Here is a 22,965-nt window from a genome sequence, read left to right as displayed (position 1 = left end):
TAAATTTCAGTATCAGTGGGTTATTTAAAATAATGCATGAGATGGGTAATTATGAGGGGGAGAGGGTTTAGATTTTGTCGGTGGTGCAGTGGGGGAGAAGATTCTTGCATCTCGGGTGTGATGCCAAGTGTTGGTTCAGTTTTGTTTTGTTTTTTTCCCTCCCTTTACCAGAAACCTGAGCTACAACAAACTCTCTGAGATTGACCCTGCTGATTTTGAGGACTTGCCGAATCTACAGGAAGTGTGAGTGCTTCCCCTAAACCTCTGCGGGGTGGAGGGATGGCGTGCTCTTTGGGAGTGTCCTCTCATACTGCAGCATCGCTCGCTCTTCTAGAGCAGCAGTCTAAACTTGTGGGAAGGAACATTTATGTACCGGCTGTTGGTGACGAATTGTGCTACTTACTCAACTCTCCATTACTGCCGCTTCTCTCTCCTTCCTAGGCAATCCTAGAAGGGTGTGTTACAATCCGGTAGGCATAGAGTTCCTGGAAATTATGGGTACACAGTGGGTGTATAGCCAAGTCCCCAGGGTAACACACCTGGGCTGGTACTTTCTCAGTAGCTCCCAGGAAGGTTGAACAGCCCACTCAACAGTGGTGTGGGATGCCAGCCCACCCCTTCTGTTTCCCAGGAAACAGAAGTATAGAAGGGTGGACAACAGAGGCTTACCTTTTCCCCTCCACAAACAGAGCTAGGCATCACTGCCTTTGGAGCTCTAGGCTTGCTGCCTCTTGCAGTGCCCTTTACATCAGGCTGCAGTCTCCTCTTTTAATGTAAAGAATTTAGGTTTTGACGTGAATGTTAGGATTATCAGGAGGTTTAGCTGCTTAGCGATTTTACTAGGAATGTTCATGAAAGTCATGCATACAACTGTAGAAAAATTGGCAACTATAGAAATGTGCGAAGAATGAAAATCACCAGTATTATCACCCAGGCGTGACCATTGTAACACTTAATGAAAAATATATACTTGTACACACATCATCTTAGGATCAAACTGTATATTATGCTTTTATGTCTTTCTTGCCTCCTTACCCTTACATTTTTAGATACTTTATCATGTAGATTAAAATTTTTTGAATGTCCTGTTTTGATTTTTATGTAAAACTACTATACATGTATATTCTGTAAATCATTTACCCACTGCTTCCATTATTATTTTTCTTAGACATTATTAGGTAAGATTTTTACACATTTTTGTTTTAAGTAACTGATAAAAGCCCTCGTTTATTTTTCAATTCCATTATTGATGGCTTATCTAAAGAAAATTTAATTTCATCTGGTACAATTTGCAAAATACTTGCATTCCCTATCCCATCTCCAAATTCTTCAAATTGTCATATATGATTTCTATTTTTAAAAGGTTCAGACTTCTAAATTTAAAAGAACATCAGAGTTGGAAGGGGCCTTGGACCCTCATTTTCCTGTAGGATCAATAAGCCAGTGTCTGGGGAAGAAAGTTTGAGTGGGTCAGTGGGTCGCTGTGTTAGTTTGCTAATGCTGCCATAGCAAATGCCACAGGCTGGCCAGCTTAACACATTAATTGCCATGTGTGTTGTATTTAACTCACGCTAGTTTGGAGGCTGGGGCCTCATGAAGCATATGTATCTCACACATCTCATTTTGGGAGCCCTGAGAGCTATTTTTCAAGTTGCGTATAACTCAGGCACAGAAAACAATAAAAAATAACAAATTTTTCATTAACTTAGAAAGGATCGTTTTGTTTTCAAAGTTTTTATTCTATTTTTGTAATAAAACACCATGGCCCCAAGGAAAGAATTTTTTTTCTAGTATGGTAGTCAGTGTGTTAAACAGAAATTCATTTTCTCACAGCTTTAGGGTCTAAAAGTCCGAGACCAAGGTGCAGGCAGGGTTGGTTTCTCCTGAGGCCTCTCCTTGACTTGCAGATGGCTGTTTCTTGCTGTGTCCTCACCTAGTCTCTCCTCTGTGTGCATGCGTCCCTGGTTGTCTCCTTTGCGTGCCCAAGTTTCCATTTCTTATAAAGACACCATGGGATTAGGACCCATCTATTTGACCTCATTTAACCTTAGTCACCTCTTTAAAGTCCCTGTCTCCAAATACTGTCACATTCCGAGATATTGGGGGTTAGAGCCTCAACATATGAGCTTTGAGGGGACATAGTTCAGCCTTGTCGTAGTCACCCAAGATGATAAACCCAGGCCATCATGGAGCCAAGTGGGTTCATAACCCAGTGCTTTCCCCTGATCCAAGCTGTCTTTAATTCTTGTGGTTAGAATATATTCAGATTCTGTGGGTTAAGTCTCAAAATTCAGTGATTTTTTTTTTTTTTTTTTTAAAGAATTGGACAAAATTTAAACTGGGGTATTTCCTCTGGGATGATTCAGGCTTTCATTTAACACTTATTTGAGTGCCTACTCTGTGCTAGGCTCTGCTCTGGGTGCTGGGGGTACAGAGTGAATGAGGCACACAAACAGGGCTGGGACTAGGGAGGGGCAGGTGAGGTACCCACCTCAGGCGCAGAATTTATGGAGGCACCAAAAACTCAGCAATCAAGATAAAGGATATTTTGATGCAATATTAAAAAGTCAAAATGAATGCAAAAACACATTATGATAAGCATGATATAAGAAGTTTAAATCAAGCAAGGATCAGTATTACTGATTCTTTTCCTTTTGTCATGGGCTCCGGGATGGCTTTATCTTGTCTTCCTTTAAACTTTTGATATTTTGTTCATCATGGATTTTTGTTTTGCATTCATTGTGATATTTTTAAAATATTGCATTAACATACTCCTTGTCCTGGTTACTGAGTGTTTTGGCAGCCCCTTAAATTTTGTGCCCCCTCCTCACTCAACTCTGGCCCTGAAGACAAAACTTTCCTTTCACAGAGCTTATGTTAAGTTGGGGGGAGCCATGCACTGAACAAGGAAGCCAGGAAGACTTACCGGTGATAAGTGGTGTGGGGGGAATAGAACAGGGTAATGTGAGAGGTTTTCTTTCTTTTCGTTCGTTCTTTTGTTCTCTTTTTTTTTTTTTTTTAATTTTGGAGGCATGATGAATGGAGTCGGGGTGGTCAGGGAAGTGACAATTGAGGAGGTGTGAATGACAAGAACAGGGAGGACTGCGAGTACAGGGGCCTCAAGGAAGGAACAGACCGAGGGCCACTGTGCATGAGGGCAGGGGTGTGTGGTTGGGGCCTGGATCCTTTAGGGCCCTAGGGGCCATGGGTAGATTACAGGTTCAACCCTGGTTGAACCCCTGTCAAGCATTTTCAGTGTTGCTCTGTCTAGCTCCCTTGCTCCACTTGTTCCTTGCCCATACAGGCTTTCAGCTTTCATTTGGTTTGGTTCCCTTGACCTCCTACTCAGTGCTTCTCAGAGTTTATGCCCCACCCAGACCTAGAACTAAGAACGTCTCACTTCCACCTGTCCTTCACCAGAGATGCTGGTTATGAGTCTTACAAATACATTTCTTGCTTAACAACAGTCACACTAATCATAGTAGCACTGTGCTAATAAACCTTTGGGGAATACGACCACATCTCACCCTCACACCAACTCTGATATAAAAGATTTTCTTTGTAAGATTTTTCTCCACTTTGTAGAAGGGGAAATGGAAGCTCGAACTTAAAGAAACTTGCATAGCGTCACATGGTTGGTAAAGCTGAGAGTTGAACTCAAATCTGAGTGACTCTAAACCTCTGCTTTTAACCCTGAGGCTGCACTACTTTAAATTCCCACATCTCTCATTTTAACCCCAAGAGTCAACTGCAGATGAAAAAAAGAGGAGACCCAGCATTTATTTGCCTGCTTCACTGTTTCTACACCAGTCTTCTCTTTGTGCATTCAGAGTCTTATCTCTTATTCCCCCAGATCCCTCAACCAAACCCACACTGTCCTTCAAGCCTGGCCCGCAGCACCCCCACTCCCACCCGCATCTTGGCTTTTCTTCCTCCTCTGAACTTGGGTTGCATTTCTGGGCACAGTGATGCTCCTAGCCCTGTCCTCTGCTCTTTCTGTTCTTTTTTTTTGGAGACAGAGTCTAGCTCTGTTGCCTGGGCTAGAGTGCCGTGGCATCAGCCTAGCTCACAGCAACCTCAAACTCCTGGGCTCAAGCAATCCTCCTGCCTCAGCCTCCCGAGTAGCTGGGACTACAGGTATGTGCCACCATGTCCAGCTAATTTTTCTATGTATATTTTTAGCTGTCCATATAATTTCTTTCTATTTTTAGTAGAGATGGTGTCTCGCTCTTTCTCAGGCTGGTCTCGAACTCCTGAGCTCAAACAATCCGCCCGCCTTGGCCTCTCAGAGTGTTAGGATTACAGGCGTGAGCCACCGCACCTGGCCTGCTCTTTCTGTTCTGTGTGTGAATTCTTTCCCTCCTCCTGCCAGTGCACTCATGAAGATTGGCCATAACTCGCCATTGTGCTAAGCACTCCTTATTCTCACTTCCAGCTGCAGAGAGTTGAAGGCATTGAGGCAGGGGATGTGGCAGAACTGGGCCTGTGCCCCCCAGTCTAACTCCTGGTTACATTCTGTGGCGGCACTACCTTCCTGAGTATGGGCGGTATAAAGACAGACATCGTATCTTACGGATTCAATATGGTGTAGTGGGAAAAGCACTCACTTTGGTAGCAAACAGACCTGAGTTTGAGTTCTGGTTCTGCCCCTAACCGGGTCTGTGTCCCTAGGCAAGGTACTTCTCAGTGTTTCCTTTCCCTCTTCTAAAATATTGACATCACAGCACATTATCAGCATTATTATAGTTATTTATTGAAGGTGATATATAAGGCTTCGCATGTAACTTCCTTTCTGCTTTTTGGAACCTCACAGCGCCGCCCCCATTCCCCCCCCCCCCCCCCCCCGCCCCCAGCTGTGTGCATTGTTTAGAAACAAATCTTTGAGAGCTGACAGGTTGAACCTCTTAGCACTGTGACCATCTCCTGTCTCTGGTGTCACTCCCTGTCCTGTGAGAGGGATAAGACGAATTCACTGGTGCCCAGAGGAGCAGAACTTCTCACTGATAAATATCCAGGCCTTTCCCTTGGGGAATTCTATTATGTTGTGCAGACAGAGAGCGGCTGTCAGGAGTGAGGGGTGGGGAAGGACATTAAAGAGAAAAAAATTGTAGCTGACATACCATTGCTTCAAAATTAATTGGGCCCGAGCGTTTGCCAGGGGCTGTCAGTTCTCCCAAGCCCTGCAGAGACTTCAGAGTCCAGAGTCCTCAACAAGGCAGGAGCCACAGGCTGGCAGAGCAGCGGGCGGTGGTTTAGCCGTGGTTTTATTTTGGAGGCCCCAGAACCACATAACATCGTGGGCCAATTGGAGAAAGAAGGCAAGCCCTTTGGAGGCCCCTGGAGGACACGAGGACACTTGTGCAGCTGCTTCCAAGCCACACGGTCTTCACTGCCCACAGCCCTGAGGAAAGCCCACCAGGGAGTGCTTCCAGCCCGGGGCCTGGACGGCAAGGCTCCTCTATTAATAAGAGGGGCTATTTATACAGTGCTCTGTAAAAACTGCTCTTGGATCGCGTTACTGCCACCTGGCCTGCTAGTGCTTGCTGTGGTGCTGCCATGTGCTTGCAGGGCCACTGACCTAAAATGTTCCTCAAGGTGGTGCGGAAGCCTTGAGTATGCCCTGCCATTGGGTATTTGTGGCTCACCCTGCTCTGTGCCAAGCTTCTGCTCCCCGTGTGTGTGTGTGTGTGTGTGTGTGTGTGTGTGTGTGTGTAGCGGGTTGTGATGGTGGTATGTTTAAGGAGAAGGTGAAACAATGAGGGCTGTTGTTTTGAGGAACTGCTTTTTGGCTATGAATTACTGCCATCTCTTAAGCATGTCCTGTGTATCTGGCTATATCCTAAGCTCTTAGGTTTAATCATTTCAGCTGGATCCTGCCATAATCCCTCCAAAGCTGGTCTTTGTATTATTTATTCAATAACATTTTTCGGAAGAGGAAACTAAGGCACAGCAAGGTTAAGTCATATGCTTAGCGTTGGATTGGTAAGGGGTGGAATTGGGGTTGCATGAACAACAGACCTGATTTTAAAATCCTGTACTAATAATCCCTGCTCTGCTGCTCAGTAGCTGTGCCTCAGTTTCTTCTTTTTAGATGAGGTGATAATTTAGTACCTTTCTCAAAGGGTTGGCATATCATTCAGTGAGATACTGCATGTAAAGAATTTAGGACAGGGCTTGGCACATAGTAGATGTTCAACCTTATTATTTATGTTATTGTTTATAATTGTTAAATTAACTGTATACTATATCATTATACTAAAATAACTTTATCGGGCCATCTGGTATGGAAACTACATATCATAAAATTTTGCTAGGGCAATTATTTAGTATGCATTATTCTCAAGTAACTAAAGCATAATAAGTTATTAATTAACTTATTATTTTGGATTCCAAAATCTGGGCTACTACCTGCTCTGATGGTTTTCTCCCTTTTAAGAAACAAAACCAACCAAAGTTCCAAGCCCCTGCCCAACTTTGACTGTTATTAACTGTAGCTCTGTCTGTGTTTGGAAGCAACCAAAAAAATAACTGTTATGTCTACCAATATTGGATTGGCTAAATAAATTATGGTTCATTCATACCAGGAGAGGACTACTCTGTAGCTGGTTAAAAGAATTGTAGAGAGCTCAAAGATATATTACTAAGGGAAAAAACAGCAGTGCAGAACAATCTGTATAATACATATGCGTTTGTGCAAAAGAAAAACATATGTACATCTCTAGCAGCTAGTAGCAGGAGATTCCCCTTGGAGACAGACCAGATGACAGAAGCGCAAGGAAGCTTTATTTTTCACTTATCCTCCCATATTCTTTTTGAAATTTTTGAAAATTTTACTATATACTAAGATTATTCAATAAATAAAGAAGGTAAGAAAAAGTGCGATAGCCGAAAATTACTCCTTGGGTTGGTTTTACAATGTTTGTTGAAGCCAAATTTGATTAGGTGGTGGTGGTGGTGGTGGTGGTGGTGGTGATACACTGTGAAATATCCTTTATAACATTTTGCATATTGCAAAATGTAAAACTTCCTTTAACCAAGCCAAAGAAATGGACATTTGGGGAGAAAGTTGAGGGACCAGAAAGTCCAAGCTGACCTTATGGATTGAGTTCTGAAAGGTCCCACCTCCAGGTTCTGCCCTGGGGTTAGACAACCCATGCACCTTACCTATGCCTTCTCCAGCTCCAGGGTCTGGCCATGAGTCATAGCCTGATGCATCTAAGACACTTCTTAGTCCTGAATCATCAAGACAAGGTTCAGTTATAGAAGCCAGACATTTCAGAAAGATTTTTAAAGCTTCAGGTGGAAGTAAATTTTGGAGGCAAGTAAATTGGGGAGGTGTGAGGGGTGGAAGACTTCACAGCTCTGGATGTGCAAAAGATTTCATCACACACAGTCTTTAATTCCTAAAATTTCCTTATTCATAGAGACTCTGCTAAACTTCCCGAATGCCTTTTCCCTCAGAGCTTTAGCTGTGCTATTTTTGACCAGTCTCCCTTGCAGTCTGGCAAGAAGTTCATTGCATCTCACAGTGAGTTGGGCCTCTACTGCCTTCTGAGGATAGTGTTCTCTTTTCAGCGGGGGCTGGATGGAACAAAGAAGCAGCCAGTGGTGGTGGAGTGAACAGACTTATATTTAACCAGTGGTTCTTTTTTAAGTAGAAATGATCTAGAAGTAAGCTCACTGTGCAGTGCCTCTGCTTTGGGCTCCAACTGTCCTCTTCATAAATCAGGCAGCCCTGTTGAGATTAGAGCCTGCTATTTCTGACTGAGGCTGTTGACTTGGGCTGCTCATCTAGACATACAATGCCCTGTTAATCTTCACTGGTCCACTGCCCCTGTATTCTCTACTCCCAGCAGTTCTTTCAAGATTTGAAATATTTTTATGTCCCTTTTCCCTGTTCATTTATTTCTGTGAAATTGGGTGGAGGAGTTTGTCATATGTACAGTATAGCTGGCCTGAAACCAAGCTCGTCAGCCAAAGTTCCCTGGCAGAGAAGTCCATATTCTTTGTTTCAGGTTTAAAATCAAGTCAGATCGTAAAGAACGCTGAAAAACAACTACCATGTTACCTAAGGGATTATGAGCTTTCCGGCTTGCCCTGTGCTTACTGGTCCTTTAGCTTGTTGCTCTCCTCTGATTTGTAGTCATACATTGTTCAGCTCTTAGCTGTGTGCTCCCTAGTTGTGTGACCCTGGGCTAGTTACTTAAACTGGCTTAGAGAACTTACCTGTAATGTAGGGAACAGTGGAAGTACCTGGTAACTAACTCAAAGTTGTGGTGATGGTGAAATGACATAAGGCATGTAGAGTGTTTGCTGTAATTATAAAGAAATAGAAGGTAATGGTGAAGAACCTAGACTTTGGGGATAGACACCCCTGGGCCACTGCCACTTATCGCTGGTGACCTTGGTCAAATTGCTTAACATCTCAGTGTTTTACATTCCTCATTGGGATGGTGGAAATGCTCCTGGGACCCACTTCCCAGGGGTCTAAAGATGAATTAATGCACTGAAAAGCTTAGAGCCATGCCTGGCACATAGTAAGCCTTCACTAAGTTACCTGCAGCTGTTACTATTATTATCATCACCCTCTGTGTTTTAGAATCAATCTCCAAGAAATGAAGAATTCTGCTGGGCATGGTGGCTCACACCTGTAATGCTAACACTCTGGGAGGCCAAGGCCGGAGGCTTGCTTGAGCTCACGAGTTCTAGACCAGCCTGAGCAAGAGCAAGAACCCGTCTCTATCAAAAATAGAAAAAATTAGCTGGGCGTGGTGGCACATGCCTGTAGTCCTAGCTGCTCGGGAGGCTGAGGCACAAGGATTGACTGAGCCTAGGAGTTTGAGACTGCAGTGAGCTGTGATGATGCACTGCACTCTACCCAGGGCGACAGAGCGAGACCCTGTCTCAAAATAAAAAAAAAAAAAGGAAAAGAGTTCTTAGACAAGCTGCCTAAGTGGCAGCAGACCCTTGACTTTAGTTTTTCTTGCTCTGTTAAAACCTAAGGGTCTCGTGTAATAAAAAGTGCATTGATGGGTACTATGAAAATTTATTAGTAGAGATTAAGACTGATTAGGGGTTTTTCAGTATTCCTGCACCACGATGGGAAATGGATCACAGCAGGGTTGGAGGAGATAAAAGGTAAAGCAGAAACAATCTGATTTAGGGGGCAGTCAGATAAGAGACTGTTAACGTAATTAATTGTCTATTTCAACACACAAACAAGGGCCCTTTAAGTGGAGAAAGGATTTGCCACATGATACGGATCTGCTTTCTCTCTGCCAGATGCTTCAGTCATGAAGCTATTGAAACAGGCATGCTGTGTCCCACAGCCCACTAATTGCCAAGCTTCATCCCTAACTGGCTCTGGCACCGAAGAAAGCAAATGGGATAATTCAAGGCCTTTCCTTTTTCCCCCCTTCTCCTATTCATTCTATAAAAGATGGCAGACAACCAGATTATTCAAGCAAATGGTAGCTGTATGTTTGTATGAATACAGCTGTCATTTCAGTGGCCTTGTCTTCAAACAGTAACAAGATGCTCTGTGTAAGACATACCTCCCTTAAAAAATTGAGAATAAGATAACCCGGTTTTATATCCTTGACTTTGCATCTCAGATACAATTTCTTTCTAGCCCATCACTCAGCAGAAAGCTTGAACACTGTGCTTTGGCTTTCTTAAAGATTTTTAGGCTCACTTTGCAAGTCTGATTTTGGATTCTCTTTCCAGATTTAGAAATACATGTCCATGTAAGGAGGCCAGATTGCACAGCCTCTGGGGGCAGACCAGGCGAGCTGTTTTCGTTCATGGGCTTTCCCTTCCATTAAGAGATATTAACTCTGGAAATGCAGATTTAGAATGTTTGAGCAGGAAGGGAGCTTGGAGAGCAAATCTTATCTGCAGAGAATTTTCAGAATGCCTATGTGCAAAAGTGTGTATATATGCATTCGTTTTTCCTGGAAGACAAGACCGGAGCCTTCATCGAGCCCAAAGAAGCTGGAACCTCAAATGGATGAGAGTGTCTGAGTCCAGCTCCCTTGTTATTTCACCAATGAGGCATTGAAATAATTGAACCCCCTCAGAACTCCACGCAAGCCAGGGAGAGTGAGTCTCTGGTCCTCCTTCTGGGCACATTGCCCTCTGGCAAGGGTAGGTTTCAGCCTACAGGGGCCACTCTTTTCAAGGCAAAGGTCTTGGGGGCACTTTTGTCTGGAACCTGCATCTTGGCCTTTTCTTACCATTCATTGTCTGTTCGTGTTGATTTCTGAGCTCCATGGGAAGCTGGTGGGAGACAGGAGATGTTTCCTCTTAGTGTTTATTTCTAACCATGGGTGTGATAAACGGTTATTTTTTGTGACCTGACCTGACTTCTCTCCCTTTAAAAACTAAATTCTTTACCTTTTACCCAACCTTGGAATATAGTCTCATTATGGCGAACTCAGCAGTGTTTTTTGATTTTCCTTGTGTGTGTATGATTTCAGACTACTAGTTTAAATGCTTCAAATGACTAATTTCTTCTTGTTGTTATTGCAGGTACCTCAGTAATAACGAGTTGACAACCATCCCATCCCTGGGTGCTGCTTCGTCACATGTCGTCTCTCTGTTTCTGTAAGTGGTGCCGTCTGGGCAACCCCGGGCTGTGTGGGGAGGCTGCGGTGGTATCCTGCTGGCACGTGGTTGTGGGTTGTGGCAGAACTTGAGTTCACGAGCTCACTGGTGAAGAATAGCCTTTCTTCTTGTGCCTCTAGTGATCATGACAAATGTCTTGCTTGCCGTTTTGGGGTTTGCAGTATTAAAAGCTGGAAGTTTTGCCTCCCCTCTGATTTGGGAGGACATGGATCTTTTTTAATACCCAGAGGTACATGGAGCTAGGTTTCTTGCTCCTAGTGGTTAAGCTGCAATTTTGGTGAATAAACTGGAGTTAAAGGAAGGTGTGTTAATTATAAGACAGCAAGCTCTTCTTTGTGCCACTGAATTTGGTAATGTGATGACTTAGTTTTAATTTTATGGCTTTAAAGAAAGAAAGTGCCCCCAGGCCTCTGAAATCAGCATAAAAGTAAGGAATTAGTTGTCATGGTCAAGTGTTACACAAAATGCAACCTGTATATTATTATAGACAACACACCGGAAATGCAAAAGGGCGTAAAGGGCCTTAACTAAAAAGGAAAGGAAGGAAACCATAGGGAATGTTATCATTTGAGCTGTAAAAAGCCTTTGCTAGAGAACAGGGCACTGGCCTTCCTCCCATTTCTTCAACAGTAAGGTACATGCTTGTTTTAAACTCACCCAGAGGTCTTTCCAGATAAACCAGCTATGAGTCCAGCAGTCTTCTCAGGCAAATTTTATTGGCACCTTCCCTAGCAGAGCACCTCCCTCTTCACGCTGAATTTCCTGTTTCTACTCTAGCCTTGCTTATTTTTATTTTAGTTTGATTTTGGGGGGTTTTCTAATTGGTTTGCTCACCTGTATGTATCTTTTCTCGACACCAGGGTTCAGGAGGTGCTATGTCCCCATGAAACATAGTCTGGAGCTTAACCCTTTTCACGGCATTGTGGAACTGCAGGGGATCCTAGGGGGTTAAAATTGTGGCTCACTGTCTGTGTCCTGCACAGATCACTTCATCTTTCTGAGGCTCGTTTCCCTCGTCTACAGGATGTGTTCTTGACCCATTTTATACGCAGGGAGTGAGGCCACGGTGAGAGGGGCGTGTAACATATATGAAGCTCCTGGCCTCATGCGGGACACAAAGCATGTGTTTGACAAGTGGTGGCTGCTGCTTCTGGCTGGTGGCAAGTTGTCACATAGCTCCTTGGGCCTTGGCAAGATCTCACCTTCGTGGCTACAGGCTTTGTGAGGCGGTCCTGACTGTGAAGTGCTGGAATAAAGGTTGGACCCTTTGTTCCCTTGATGGGTAGGCAGAGGTCTGACTTTTTTTTTGGTATCCACTTGGCCTACGTGTCCAGCACCTGGAAGGTGTTTAATTGTTGGCTAAATTAAATGAGTTAGCCTATGTGAGGCTAATCAGGGATGTGATAACTCCTTTTGTGTTCATAAAGCAAAGCACTTGAACATGCTTATAACTCCTTGCTGCTTAAAGCACAGGTCATGGACTATCAGGGTCGTGTATGAGCTCCGAACCTGCTCGAAATGCAGACTCAGGCCTCATCCCTGCCCTACTGGATAAGAAACTTCATCTAACAAACTCCCTGGCCATTAGTCCACACATTAAAGTTTGAGAAATGCTGATTTAACTCCTCTTGTTCCTCACCTGGTGAGGAAGCCAAGGCCACAGAAAATACCTTTGTGTTACTAGAGAAGAAACTGAGTCTCCCTCAAGGTCTTCTCAGTTGCAGACGTGAGAGGGAGGCACTGAGACTGGACACAGCTGCCCATGCATCGCTCCTTTATGTACCCCACACCCTCGGGCAGGAGCGTGGCAGGTGACTCTGAACAGCGCTGTGCCAGAGGCAGGCGGGGCCCCCAGCTCGTCCCGTGGGCCTGTGGTACTTTGAATCGCACCTTGCTCTGCTGACTAAAAATACATTTCTGTTTCTTGGCCCAAGTGCCAAGAGAAGTGGGGCTGTTTGGCCTTGTTCCTGCTATTCCATTAGACAGCGTTGAAATATGTAAAGCAAGAGAAAAAAAAAAAAGACTGCCTCCCTGTTTTGATTCAGTTAGGAAAATGCAGGTTAGTACTGGCAGTCACCTCTTTGGCCTGAAGTTGGTCTCCATCTGACTTGGTCAATGATTTCTCTGAAACTACAGAAACTGAAGGGTCTTTATCTTGGTTTTCTCTGACGTGGCTGTGTTCCCTGTTCTTAGACTAGGATGCCTGGATTTAGTGCCTGCAAAAGTTAGGTTAGCTGCATGACGTCTGGGTAGCAGGATTATTGAAAATTTTGCTATCATTTGTCATGCTGCTGTTTCTATATTGCCCAAGTGGACTGTGCAAAGGACAAGGGAGAAAATAATGGAGCAGGTAGCAGATGAGCATCACTTTACAGCCAAAGGACCACCTCTCCCACCCTGACTGACAAAGGCAGAGGACTTAGCATCTCCATCCACACCATGCTTCCAGTTGTCCAGGCTTTGAAGAGCATGTTTTGCTGATGTGTCTGTTACTTTGCAGAACTGCCAAGTTAAAAGGTGTCATGTGTTCCGTAAATACTTAGTAGGTCCCTCTGTGCCCCTGCAGTTGGGTCCAGAGGCTATCCCGAGGTGACGCAGAAGGCCCAACATGTTGTCTGAAAATGTGGTAGTTAACAGATGCTTATAGTCCTTAATCTCCAAATTCTTAATTCTCCTTTTTGGTACAGGCGGAGGATGAGAAAAATAATCAAGATGTGCAAAGGGGCCGGGTGCGGTGGCTCACGCCTGTAATCCTAGCACTCTGGGAGGCCAAGGTGGGTGGATCACTCGAGGTCAGGAGTTCGAGACCAGCCTGAGCAAGAGTGAGACCCCATGTCTACTAAAAATAGAAAGAAATTATCTGGCCAACTAAAAATACATATAGAAAAAATTAGCTGGGCATGGTGGCACATGCCTGTAGTCCCAGCTACTCGGGAGGCTGAGGCAGTAGAATGACTTAAGCCCAGGAGTTTGAGGTTGCTGTGAGCTAGGCTGACGTCACGGCACTCACTTTAGCCTGGGCAACAAAGCGAGACTCTGTCTCAAAAAAAAAAAAAAAAAAAAAAAGATGTACAAAGGGAATAGAGCAGATGTCTGCTGAGGCCATGTGAGTTAGAGGAGCCAGGACACCTTTCTCAGGACAAGTTTATAGGCAGGTGCATTGGTAGAGTGGGCCCCCATGTATGTCCTGTTCTGTCTTGGGTGAAGTTGTCACCTGGGATAAGTTGCTTTCTTCTCATTTGTTGAAACAGATGGTAGAAAAACCCTTACAGCTTTTGTATTCCTTCTGTGACCTAGTATTCCACAGTGGGGGTAGTAATGTCACAGAAGACATAGTTCCCCCTCTGTCCAGTAACCCCCACTGCTGCTTTATATCTTTTAACACAGCAGTCCCCAACCTTTTTGGCATCAGGAACCAGTTTCACTGGGGGGTGGGTGGGAAGGGGATGGTTTCAGGATGATTCAGGCACATCACATTTATTGTGCAAACCTCTCTGCTAATGATAATCTATATTTGCAGCTGCTCCCCAGCACTAGCATCACCACCTCAGCTCCACCTCAGATCATCAGGCATCAGATTCTCATAAGGAGCACACAACCTAGATCCCTCGCATGTACAGTTTACAGTAGGTTTTGAGCTCCTATGAGAATCTAATGCCGTGGCTGATCTGATAGGAGCTCAGGCAGTGATGCGAGCGGTGGGGGGCAGCTGTAAATACAGATAAAGCTTCGCTGGCTCGCTGAGTGCTCACCTCCTGCTGTGCAGCCTGGTTCCTAACAGGCCACAGACTAGTCCTGGTCCTTGGTCTAGGGGTTGGGGACTGCAGTTTTAACAAAAGTAGCAGGTTTGTGATTTTCGTCTTGGACACTTGTGATTATGAACTTGCACCTCTGGGAGTTGGCTCTTCATCTCTCTTTCTTTTGCTTACATGGGAGTGCTCTGACTTCCCAGATGCCTGAGCCGTCCTTAGCCGGGGACCACGCTTGGGAGGGCCTCGTGGGAAGAGGCGTTGTGCCTGGCTTTAATATCAGGGCTTCTAAAGAGAGTTCCAGAGTTTTGGGAACCAGAGTCATCTAGTAAAATTGCAATTGGTTAATACTTTCTGATTAAAGGAATCGAATTCAATTAAAGTATTTGTCAAATAACAGATTTATTTGCATCACATTCTGAGGTTAATGCTGAAGCCATTTGTCCTTAATAACAGAAAGCATAAAACTCAGGGAAAGCCAGCTTTTAATAAGATTGGGTTGCAGTGAGGGAGCTAATTTCATAAAATAGTTCTCAGAAAAAGAAACAGACTTTTGTTAAATAGGGGCAGAATCTGCCAGTGGATTTTTTACGTTGAGATTTTTTCCTTTAATGCGAAGTCCAGGAAACTCAAGTTACGATTCCCACGGCAACAGTAATTCTGTCTGATGCATACGCGACATTTCTGTTGAAGAAAAATTTCCGCTTTTCCTGTGGCATTACTGCACTTGTATCATTGAGAAGATTGGTTCCAGTGGAAAGGGTTGGATTTTTTCAGTCCTAGGAGTAAAAACGCTTGCTATAGAATTGGCTTTGGCCGTCTGTCTCCTGTCCATGGGCTGCAGCATGTTTCCCACATGGCCCTTGGCTCTGCCCACCTAACTTCTTTTCCAGTTGGTGGGAGATTTCAGACCTTATGCTTTAGCCATGCCTTGTTACTTGCTCTACCCCAACCTGCAGCCTTGGTCCAGTGGGAGATCTAGGCAAAAATTAGGTGCACCCAATTATTTGTGACTTTGTAATATTGCAGTTAAAATTCCTTACATTGATCTTGAATTCAAAAACACATTTAAATAAATATCTTTTACTTCTAATCTTGAAAAAAAATTTTTAGAAAGTATTTTTTATTGAGATAAAATTAACATACCATAAACCACCATTTTAACCACTTTAAATTGTTCAGTTCAGCCACTTTTAATATATTCTCAATGTTGGGCAGCCATCCCCACTGTATAATTCCAGAACATTTCCATCACCCCCCAAAGAAACGCCATACCCCTTAAGCAGTCACTTTTCATATATTGACCTCCCTCCAGCCCCTGCCAACCACTTATCTAAAAACCAATTTTTTTTTTTTTGAGGGAAGTATTTTTCTCTCACGTTAACAAATGTACCTGGAAGACTTAGAATATGAGTAACTTAAATGAAAATGTCTGAGGTGGTTTTAACTGCTGTATTTTGTTGCATCTGCTTAGCTAAAGAAAAAGGACATAAATAAAAGGGATGGGATACTTAACATCTATCTATTGTAAGTTCTGGAGAATAAAACCTGGAAGGAGAGAAACATGGTGTCCTGTCTGCAACCCCACTCGGAGTGAAGGAAGGGTGGAAGGAGCCCTGGGTGGAGTTTGAGGGATTGGAGGCAGTGGAGGCCTGAGCCCTCCTCTTGGCTGCATCTGCTGGAGGAGTAAAATCAATGGGAATACTTAACTCTCAGAGCACCTAGCAAAGCCTCTGGAAGAAAGAGGGGTGACATCAATCTTCTTTACAGGCTCATTAATGCAAAGATCAGTTCACGTTAAAGCGTAATTAAAGAGTGAGCCTTAGAGGGGAGGCAACCACGATCTGCCGCCCCTCAGGGCCGGGGAGGATAATGAGAGGCCCTCGGAGGGCTGGAGCTGGAAACAAGGCAGGAAGGGACCTGGAATTCAACTTCGGAAAATTAGGTTCAGTCTCAGGACCTGAGGCTAAGGCTGTTAATAATGCAGCCTGAAGCACAGGTGATATTATACTGAGTAACAAATAGTGGGCTTGCGTTCCTGAAACTGTGTGTGTGTGTGTGTGTGTGTGTGTCTGTGTGTGTGTGTGTGTGTGCATGTGTGCATGGGGGGAGTGAGGGGGATTTATTCTCCACTGGAGGAGTTGGGTCGAGGCCTCTTTCCTTTCTTTTCACCAGCTGCCCTTAGAACTTTCTCTAAATTGCATCACCTGAAAGAAGAGCATCCTTTGCAGTCAGAATTGATGTGAAAATGCTCTTTTGCACATGAAGTTTATCTCTGGAGATATGAAATAATAGTTTGTCGTTAAAAGTTGATTGGTAATCTCAGATGGTGGAGCTCGTTGTGTGTTTATTCATAGCTGCACCTGTGGGCATTATAGGTGTGTGTACAGTTGAGGCGGATGTAGCGATTTTCTCTAGATCAAGGATCACCCCAACCTCCCTGTGGAGGAATTATCTGCTGGACCATCCACCAATAGTCAGAGTAAGAGTGGACCTAATCGGGTGTGTTAGAAAATATGGAAACTGGTAGATGTGTCCCTAGTCTACTTTGGAGAGGCTTCCCCTACATAGGAACTTCATTTAGCCTTACTGTTGAAGGCGGGCCAGTCCGTTTGGGTGTCAGTGTGAAAGTAAATGTTACCTGGGCTGTTGGTGTTTTATTTGCTCTTGCAATAAAATGCACTCCACATCAGGAGTGTGCAGTTAATAGTGAGTGACTCCAGCCACTTCAGGAAGAAACTGGGCAAAGTTGTGTTTTACATATTAACTGCCGTGTGAGTTGTATTCAACTCATGCTAGTTTTGAGCCTGGGGCCTCGTGAAACATACGTAACTCACATGTCTCTTCACCTTGGGAGCCATGAGAACTATTTTTCAAGTTGCATATAACTCACGCACAGAAAATAATAAGAAATAAATTTTTCATTAAATTAGAAAGGATTGTTTTGTTTTCAAAGTTTTAATTCTATTTTCGTAACAATACACCATGGCCCCAAGGAAAATTTATTTTCCAGTGTGGCGGTCAGTGTGTTAAAAAGGCCCAGGTTGAGTTTAAGTGAATGTCTCTTGTTTCTTTAGCAGTCCAAAGCTGTTTCAGTTCCCAGATGCTAAAGGTAAAATATAGCCCTAGTCAAAAAACAGTACAACAGAGAAATATATGTGTACATATATAATTTTATGTATAATGCAGTTCCTCTTCTGAGTCTTCAAAGATGTTCTCACGTTCTGCCCTGTTTGCCCAGATTTTTGTTGATGTGCACTGATTCTTTTCTTCTGGATAACATCTCATACCCCTGCCCTACCAGTGGTGGCTTCCCCTCACTGGTAGACCACCTGTAGGGCTTGCTGAGACACAAGGTGACTGGGCCTCGGCCCCTGTTTCTGACTCCGCAGGTCTGGGGTGGGACCAGAGAATTTGCCTTGCTCGTGAGTTCCCAGCTGCTGCTGGTGGCCTGGGAACCTGTTTTGAGAACCGCTTCCTAGGCTTAGATGGAGATGGTGGGGAACCCCAAGGCTCATGTGTCAAGTCCTTACCAAGCTGCTGAGGCTTTAGTGGACAGTAAGTTATTTCGAGCAATTCCTGCTGCTACCAGTGTAGTGACAGGCATCTGTTTGGGAAAGTGGCACTCAGCAGCCCTGGTGATCACTTCTGAGAACGGTCCTAGGGTTGTGGGCACTGCGTGAGTACCAGAACCATGCCCAGAACAGACCTGGCTGTGGCTTGGGGTTTGAGGCCCACTGCTGTTACAGATGTGTTTCTGCTTAATTTGCTGTTTGCTGGTTGGTGACCACTCATGTCTCCCCAGCAGACCTTCACCAGTTACTGCAGAGGCGGAGAGCGCTTTGTGAGCAGCCTCGCTTGGCAGGAGACCTGTTACTATCTCAGCGTGTGGGCTGGCAGCTCTGCTTATGACCATGCATCCCCTGCCTGGAGTCAGCTTTAGCATACTTATCTTCCAGCAATTATCAGTCACCGGTACCTGATAAATCTTTGTCCTTGCCTAAGACTTGCACCTGAGAATAGTACCTCTTTGTTCCAGGTTAAAGTTAACAGGAGTGTCTGAAAGTGATTCTCCCCTGCCCTAGTGGGGTCCACACCTGCCCTGTTGCCTCTTCCCAACCCCCACATTGATTATGATGGGGTTACTCTCTTCCCATTTTTCCCAGCCTTCTGCCCTTGGGAGGCTGTGCTCCTGGTCATCAGTGGGTAAAAGAGATGAAAGGAAAGCCTAGGACGCCCATGCTGGTTCATCGTGGAGCTGTGGGTTCATCTGCAAGGCTGCTGTGAGTTTTGCCAGCATGTGCCCTACCTGAAGCCCATGAACAAACAGGCCAGGTCCCATGGGCTGGAGCTCCTGCTCTCAATGAACAGGCAGTCCAGCTGCAGGGAAAGATGGGTAACCAGACAGTTGTCATACAGGGGCCAGGGCCTTTCCAAGGGGTACCAGTACTCATCACTGAGCGGGTGCATGGCAGGGAAGCTTCCCAGATGAAGCAGCATTTTAGCTGGGGCTCCCTGGTCTGCGGCCCTCCTTTCTCACCCCCTGCAAATGAGTTCAAGTTACAGGCGTTAGATGGAAGACCCTAAATGTTCAGCCAACATGTTGGGTACTTGGCGGAATATTCAGAGGAATACTAAAGGGACCTGGCTGATTCCATTTCTAGGCCAATTTGCACACCCCACCCCCACGCCTTTTTCTTTGTCAAAAGGCAGGCTGTTATGAAGAGCCAGCAAGCTTCTGTTGGAAGGCAGAGTTAAGACCCATGGTTCTTAGAACTGCAGCCTCATCAGATGCTGGACACCGCCAATGAGCCTCAAAATAGAAAATTAAACACCCAGTTTACAAAGAAAGCAGCTCTGTCCCGGAAACTTCCCAGGGATTCTGTAGTGCAGACTGCCTCTTGCCCCCAGTCTAAGTGAGCCTTTCGCTGGGAAAGGAGCCGCTGTGGCCTCTGCAGTGAGCCTGCCAAATTATACACAGTCATGACTTGTCATTTTCCTTCTCTTTTCTTTTTTTTCCCCCTTTCTTTGAGAGTGGGGGTGGTGAGGTACATCTGCTAGTCATTTGCTGAGAAAGTGAAGGGAACACCAGCTGTGGGTTTGGGAGAGCTGAGGAAGGGGAGAACTGGTAGAATAGGAACTTGGTCGTGGAAGTCACTGTCTTTTTTGAAACTCAGTAGCTTAAGTTCTGTTGCTGAGAATTAACTTTTGCTGGGTGTTTGGCTTTTTCTCTCTCCTCTCTCTCTCTCTTTTCCCTGATAACTGAATAAGCTTTAAATATAGCCCAGGATCCAGTGGGGACACGGCTGCTCCTGATGTTGGAGAAGCAGTGGAAGGTCTTGGTGGGGAAGTACCTCTCCTTCCAGCAGTGGGTGTCGAAAACCCTCCAGGGCTACATGAAATGGAGCTGGGAAGCTGAGCTGCTCTGTCATTGCACAATCTCCCTGTGAGAGGGGCTGGCTCCAGCCCATATCAACAGTCTCATTCCAACTGGGACCATTTCCTCCTCCTCCTCCTCCTCCCCCTCCTCACTTCCTGCAGGTGGCTTCTGTAATCCAGTTACCACTGGGGAAGCCTCATGTGCATGTGCACCTAATCCGAAAATGGCCGGCTTGACTTTGACCCCCGTGGTGACCTTGCAGAGAAGGCAGGGCCTATTGTGTCTGCTCACACCTGGGAGCCATTTTCAGCTTTTATAGCCCAAGTGGAAGAAATGTGTTTGTGTCTTTCATAAGGCCTGTGATTGTTGGGCGATACATAGGGGATATTAGATTCACCCTGCTTGTTCAGAGGCAAGGGTTTTTAGAGATACAGTAGTTTACTCAGTATATTGAGTCCTACAGAATTGCCATTTTTGTAGTTCCATAATGGTTAAATGTCGGCAATCTTATTCAGCCTTTTGAGATGAAAAAATAGTGACAGCGCATGTGGTACACTGATATTGGCAGGCTTCACTCTGTGTGCCTTCCCAGGCCTTTGTTGTGTCAACCTCTGCAGTCCTGAGACACAAAGTATGTTTATTAGGCACAATTTACAAATGAGGCACCTGACGCACAGAGAGGGCAAGTAACTTGCTTAAAGTCACAGAGCTAAGAAGCGTCAAAGGTGGATCCTGGTCTCATTTCTCTCCTATCTGTGGGGCTTATCCTCACTGTATACTTGGAAGTATGTGGTCTGGGAGCCTGGGAGGGTCTTGTCATTTTTAGTGCTGACATATCAAATTGCGTTCGGTGTGGGAAGCCTCTGGAGTGTGGAGTGAGAGGCTCCTACCCCGGCAAAGGCTGCAGGCATCTCCCAAAGTGGTGCTGTGTGCCTGTGTAACACCCTTGCGTTAAGGGCCTCTTTGTGGCCTCAGGTGAACTTACTCTGGGCCGCTCTTGGTATGATTTTTATTAACTGATACAAAGTAACAGGAAGTCCTTCTCCTGCCCTGAAGATTAGGCTGACCAGCCCCTTTTCCGTCCGGAGTCACACACAGTCAGTTCTTCCGAGCTGGTTCTGATCAGCCATCTGTTAAAGGCCCAATGAGGGAAAATAATCTCGTTGTCAGGTCTCGGCAGAGCCCGAACTTGTTGTTCAATTGTGCCAGCAGATTCTCAGATAGTGGCTATCTGCCCTCAAAGACATCACTTCAAGGCGAATTCCTCTACAGTTTCCTCACTTCCTGGATGCCTTTCAAACTCAAACAGCTGAAATAAAGGTGCCAATTTGTGGTTTTTTCCTCCTAACTTCTTCAACCAGGAGATGGGAACACGTGCTGTGAAGGGTGCACCCCCTGCGGCACTTGTGGGTGTCATCTCTAGGGGCCACCAGCTTCTGCTCAGTGGAGTCTCTTTAGAGGCTCAGAAACACTTTATCCTTGGGGACGGCTGCTGTGAAATTGGCTTGTAAATACCAGGTTCTTTCTTCAAATAGGTGTCGGACAAAGGCAGGTACAAATGCTTCTCTGCCTTATGCTGATTCCTGCATCATGTGGGCTTTATAGAGAGGGGCAGTCTTGCATGGTGGTGAAGAGAAGGCTCTGCGTCGATTGGGTCTGGGTCTGAGTCCTGCCTGCCTCACCCTTGCTGTGTCACCTGGCAGGTTCTCTCAAGCCTCAGTTTTCTCCCTCATAAAATGGTATTTGTTGATAAGGTGGTGGTTATGGTAAACTAAACAGTACATGTCCTCAGGACAGTGCCTGGTATATACTGAGTGTGTACCGGGTGCTAGACACTCCCGGTGTCCCCGACAACTTTGTGTTGAGCACCTTTGGGGTTGTGGGTGAGGCAGGCCTGCTTTGGCTACTGTGCTCTAAGGGTTTTGTTGTTCTCTACACTGAACCCAGGAGGCCTGGTATTGGGGACTGGAGTAGAGTCTGTTTACATACCCTAAAACATGGATCTTACTTGCAGATACCCATTATGGCTCACTTGTGAACCAGTTGAAGTGTGTAGAAAATCCCCGTGTGTATAAGTAAGTCCTTAGCTTTCTTGGTATTAATACATTCATTCGCCTTACGGGAGCTGTTGAGTACAGCAATAGAGTTGATTTTCCCTCTTTTCTCAACACCTGTTTCTCTACCTGGGGTAGGTGTAGCAGGCAACAAAACGCTAAGCAAATGTTTGCGCAGTGGCTCTCATCCTTGGCTGCACAGTAGAATGAGCTGGGGAGCTTTGGAAAAAAATCTAGACGTCTACCTCTCAGGGCAATTAAATCAAAACCTTGAGTTAGGGGGGCTGTTGGTTGTGGGGGTGTTGGGCTCAGGCATTGCGGTGGTTTTTTTTTTTTTTTTTTTTTAATCTCTCTAGGTCATTTCAATGTGCAGCCAAAAGTTTTAATAAGCCACAAGCTGGGTTATTGCAAGTGAAAGGTATTGTTCTTCCTCTTCTCTCCTTCCCTCTCATACCTGTCATTTAAAATACACAGGCTCTCCCACCCCCACCCCTGCCCTCCACATTTCCCCCCCTTTTTCTCACCAGGTAGAGGGGAAATAATTACAAGTGCTGGCCTTCAGTTTAGCACTTATAATTCTGGGGATCCCTATTAAAGGTTGTTAGTTGCCTCTTTCAACACTGATTTAATTTAAAGATGATATGCAGTTAGCCACTTAGAATAACTAGGAAATTGCTTTTGTGGTGTATGTGGGAGGGTCTTTGGTCTGATTAACCCAGGCACCTCATTTGGGGGCCACAGAATTTGTGGAGTTTCCCCCTTGTCTGGGTCATTTCTTTCCCCTGATAGCCCACCCGTCCCTCATTTGCCTTCTACATATAAGTCAGACATGTCCCATTGTGATAGTGGAAAAAACCCTCTTTGTAGTAAAACCATAGGCAAAACTTAATTATTCCAAGCTCTTTAAACACATTTTTCTTTATAATTCCAAAAGTAAGACTTGGCTCTTACTTTAAAAAAACAGAATATGTAAATAAATGACATAGAAAGTAAAAGATCCCACCCCCAAACTATATTTTCTAATATAGCAAAATTCTAGTGCTAAAATTGAGTTGGATAATTATGTGATGGGATTTTGTGAGGGTTGTGTTTGAAGTCAGATGCTTAGATAAGTTGCAAAGATAGAACTTTGGAAATGAGAAGAAAATTCCCCTTG

The 22,965-nt window shown here is 44.9% G+C and overlaps 1 protein-coding gene across 5 annotated transcripts in view; it reads left to right on the top strand.

Moving 5' to 3' along the window:
• LRIG1 (leucine rich repeats and immunoglobulin like domains 1) overlaps positions 1–22,965 on the top strand; it is a 112,192-nt gene that overhangs the window by 36,513 nt on the left and 52,714 nt on the right. For 3 of the 5 annotated variants that reach the window (XM_069476036.1, XM_069476039.1, XM_069476037.1), the window contains exons 2-3: positions 172–243; positions 10,531–10,605. In XM_069476036.1, coding sequence (XP_069332137.1) covers positions 172–243; positions 10,531–10,605 — 147 coding nt within the window. The remainder of the gene's footprint in view (positions 1–171; positions 244–10,530; positions 10,606–22,965) is intronic. The other 2 variants (XM_069476038.1, XM_069476040.1) reach the window with 2 other exon arrangements.

The sequence above is a fragment of the Eulemur rufifrons genome, chromosome 7 (assembly GCF_041146395.1).
Source record: "Eulemur rufifrons isolate Redbay chromosome 7, OSU_ERuf_1, whole genome shotgun sequence".
Classification (NCBI taxonomy): domain Eukaryota; kingdom Metazoa; phylum Chordata; class Mammalia; order Primates; family Lemuridae; genus Eulemur; species Eulemur rufifrons.
The sequence above is the reverse complement of the archived record's forward strand: the minus strand, read 5'-3'. Positions and strand labels throughout refer to the sequence as shown.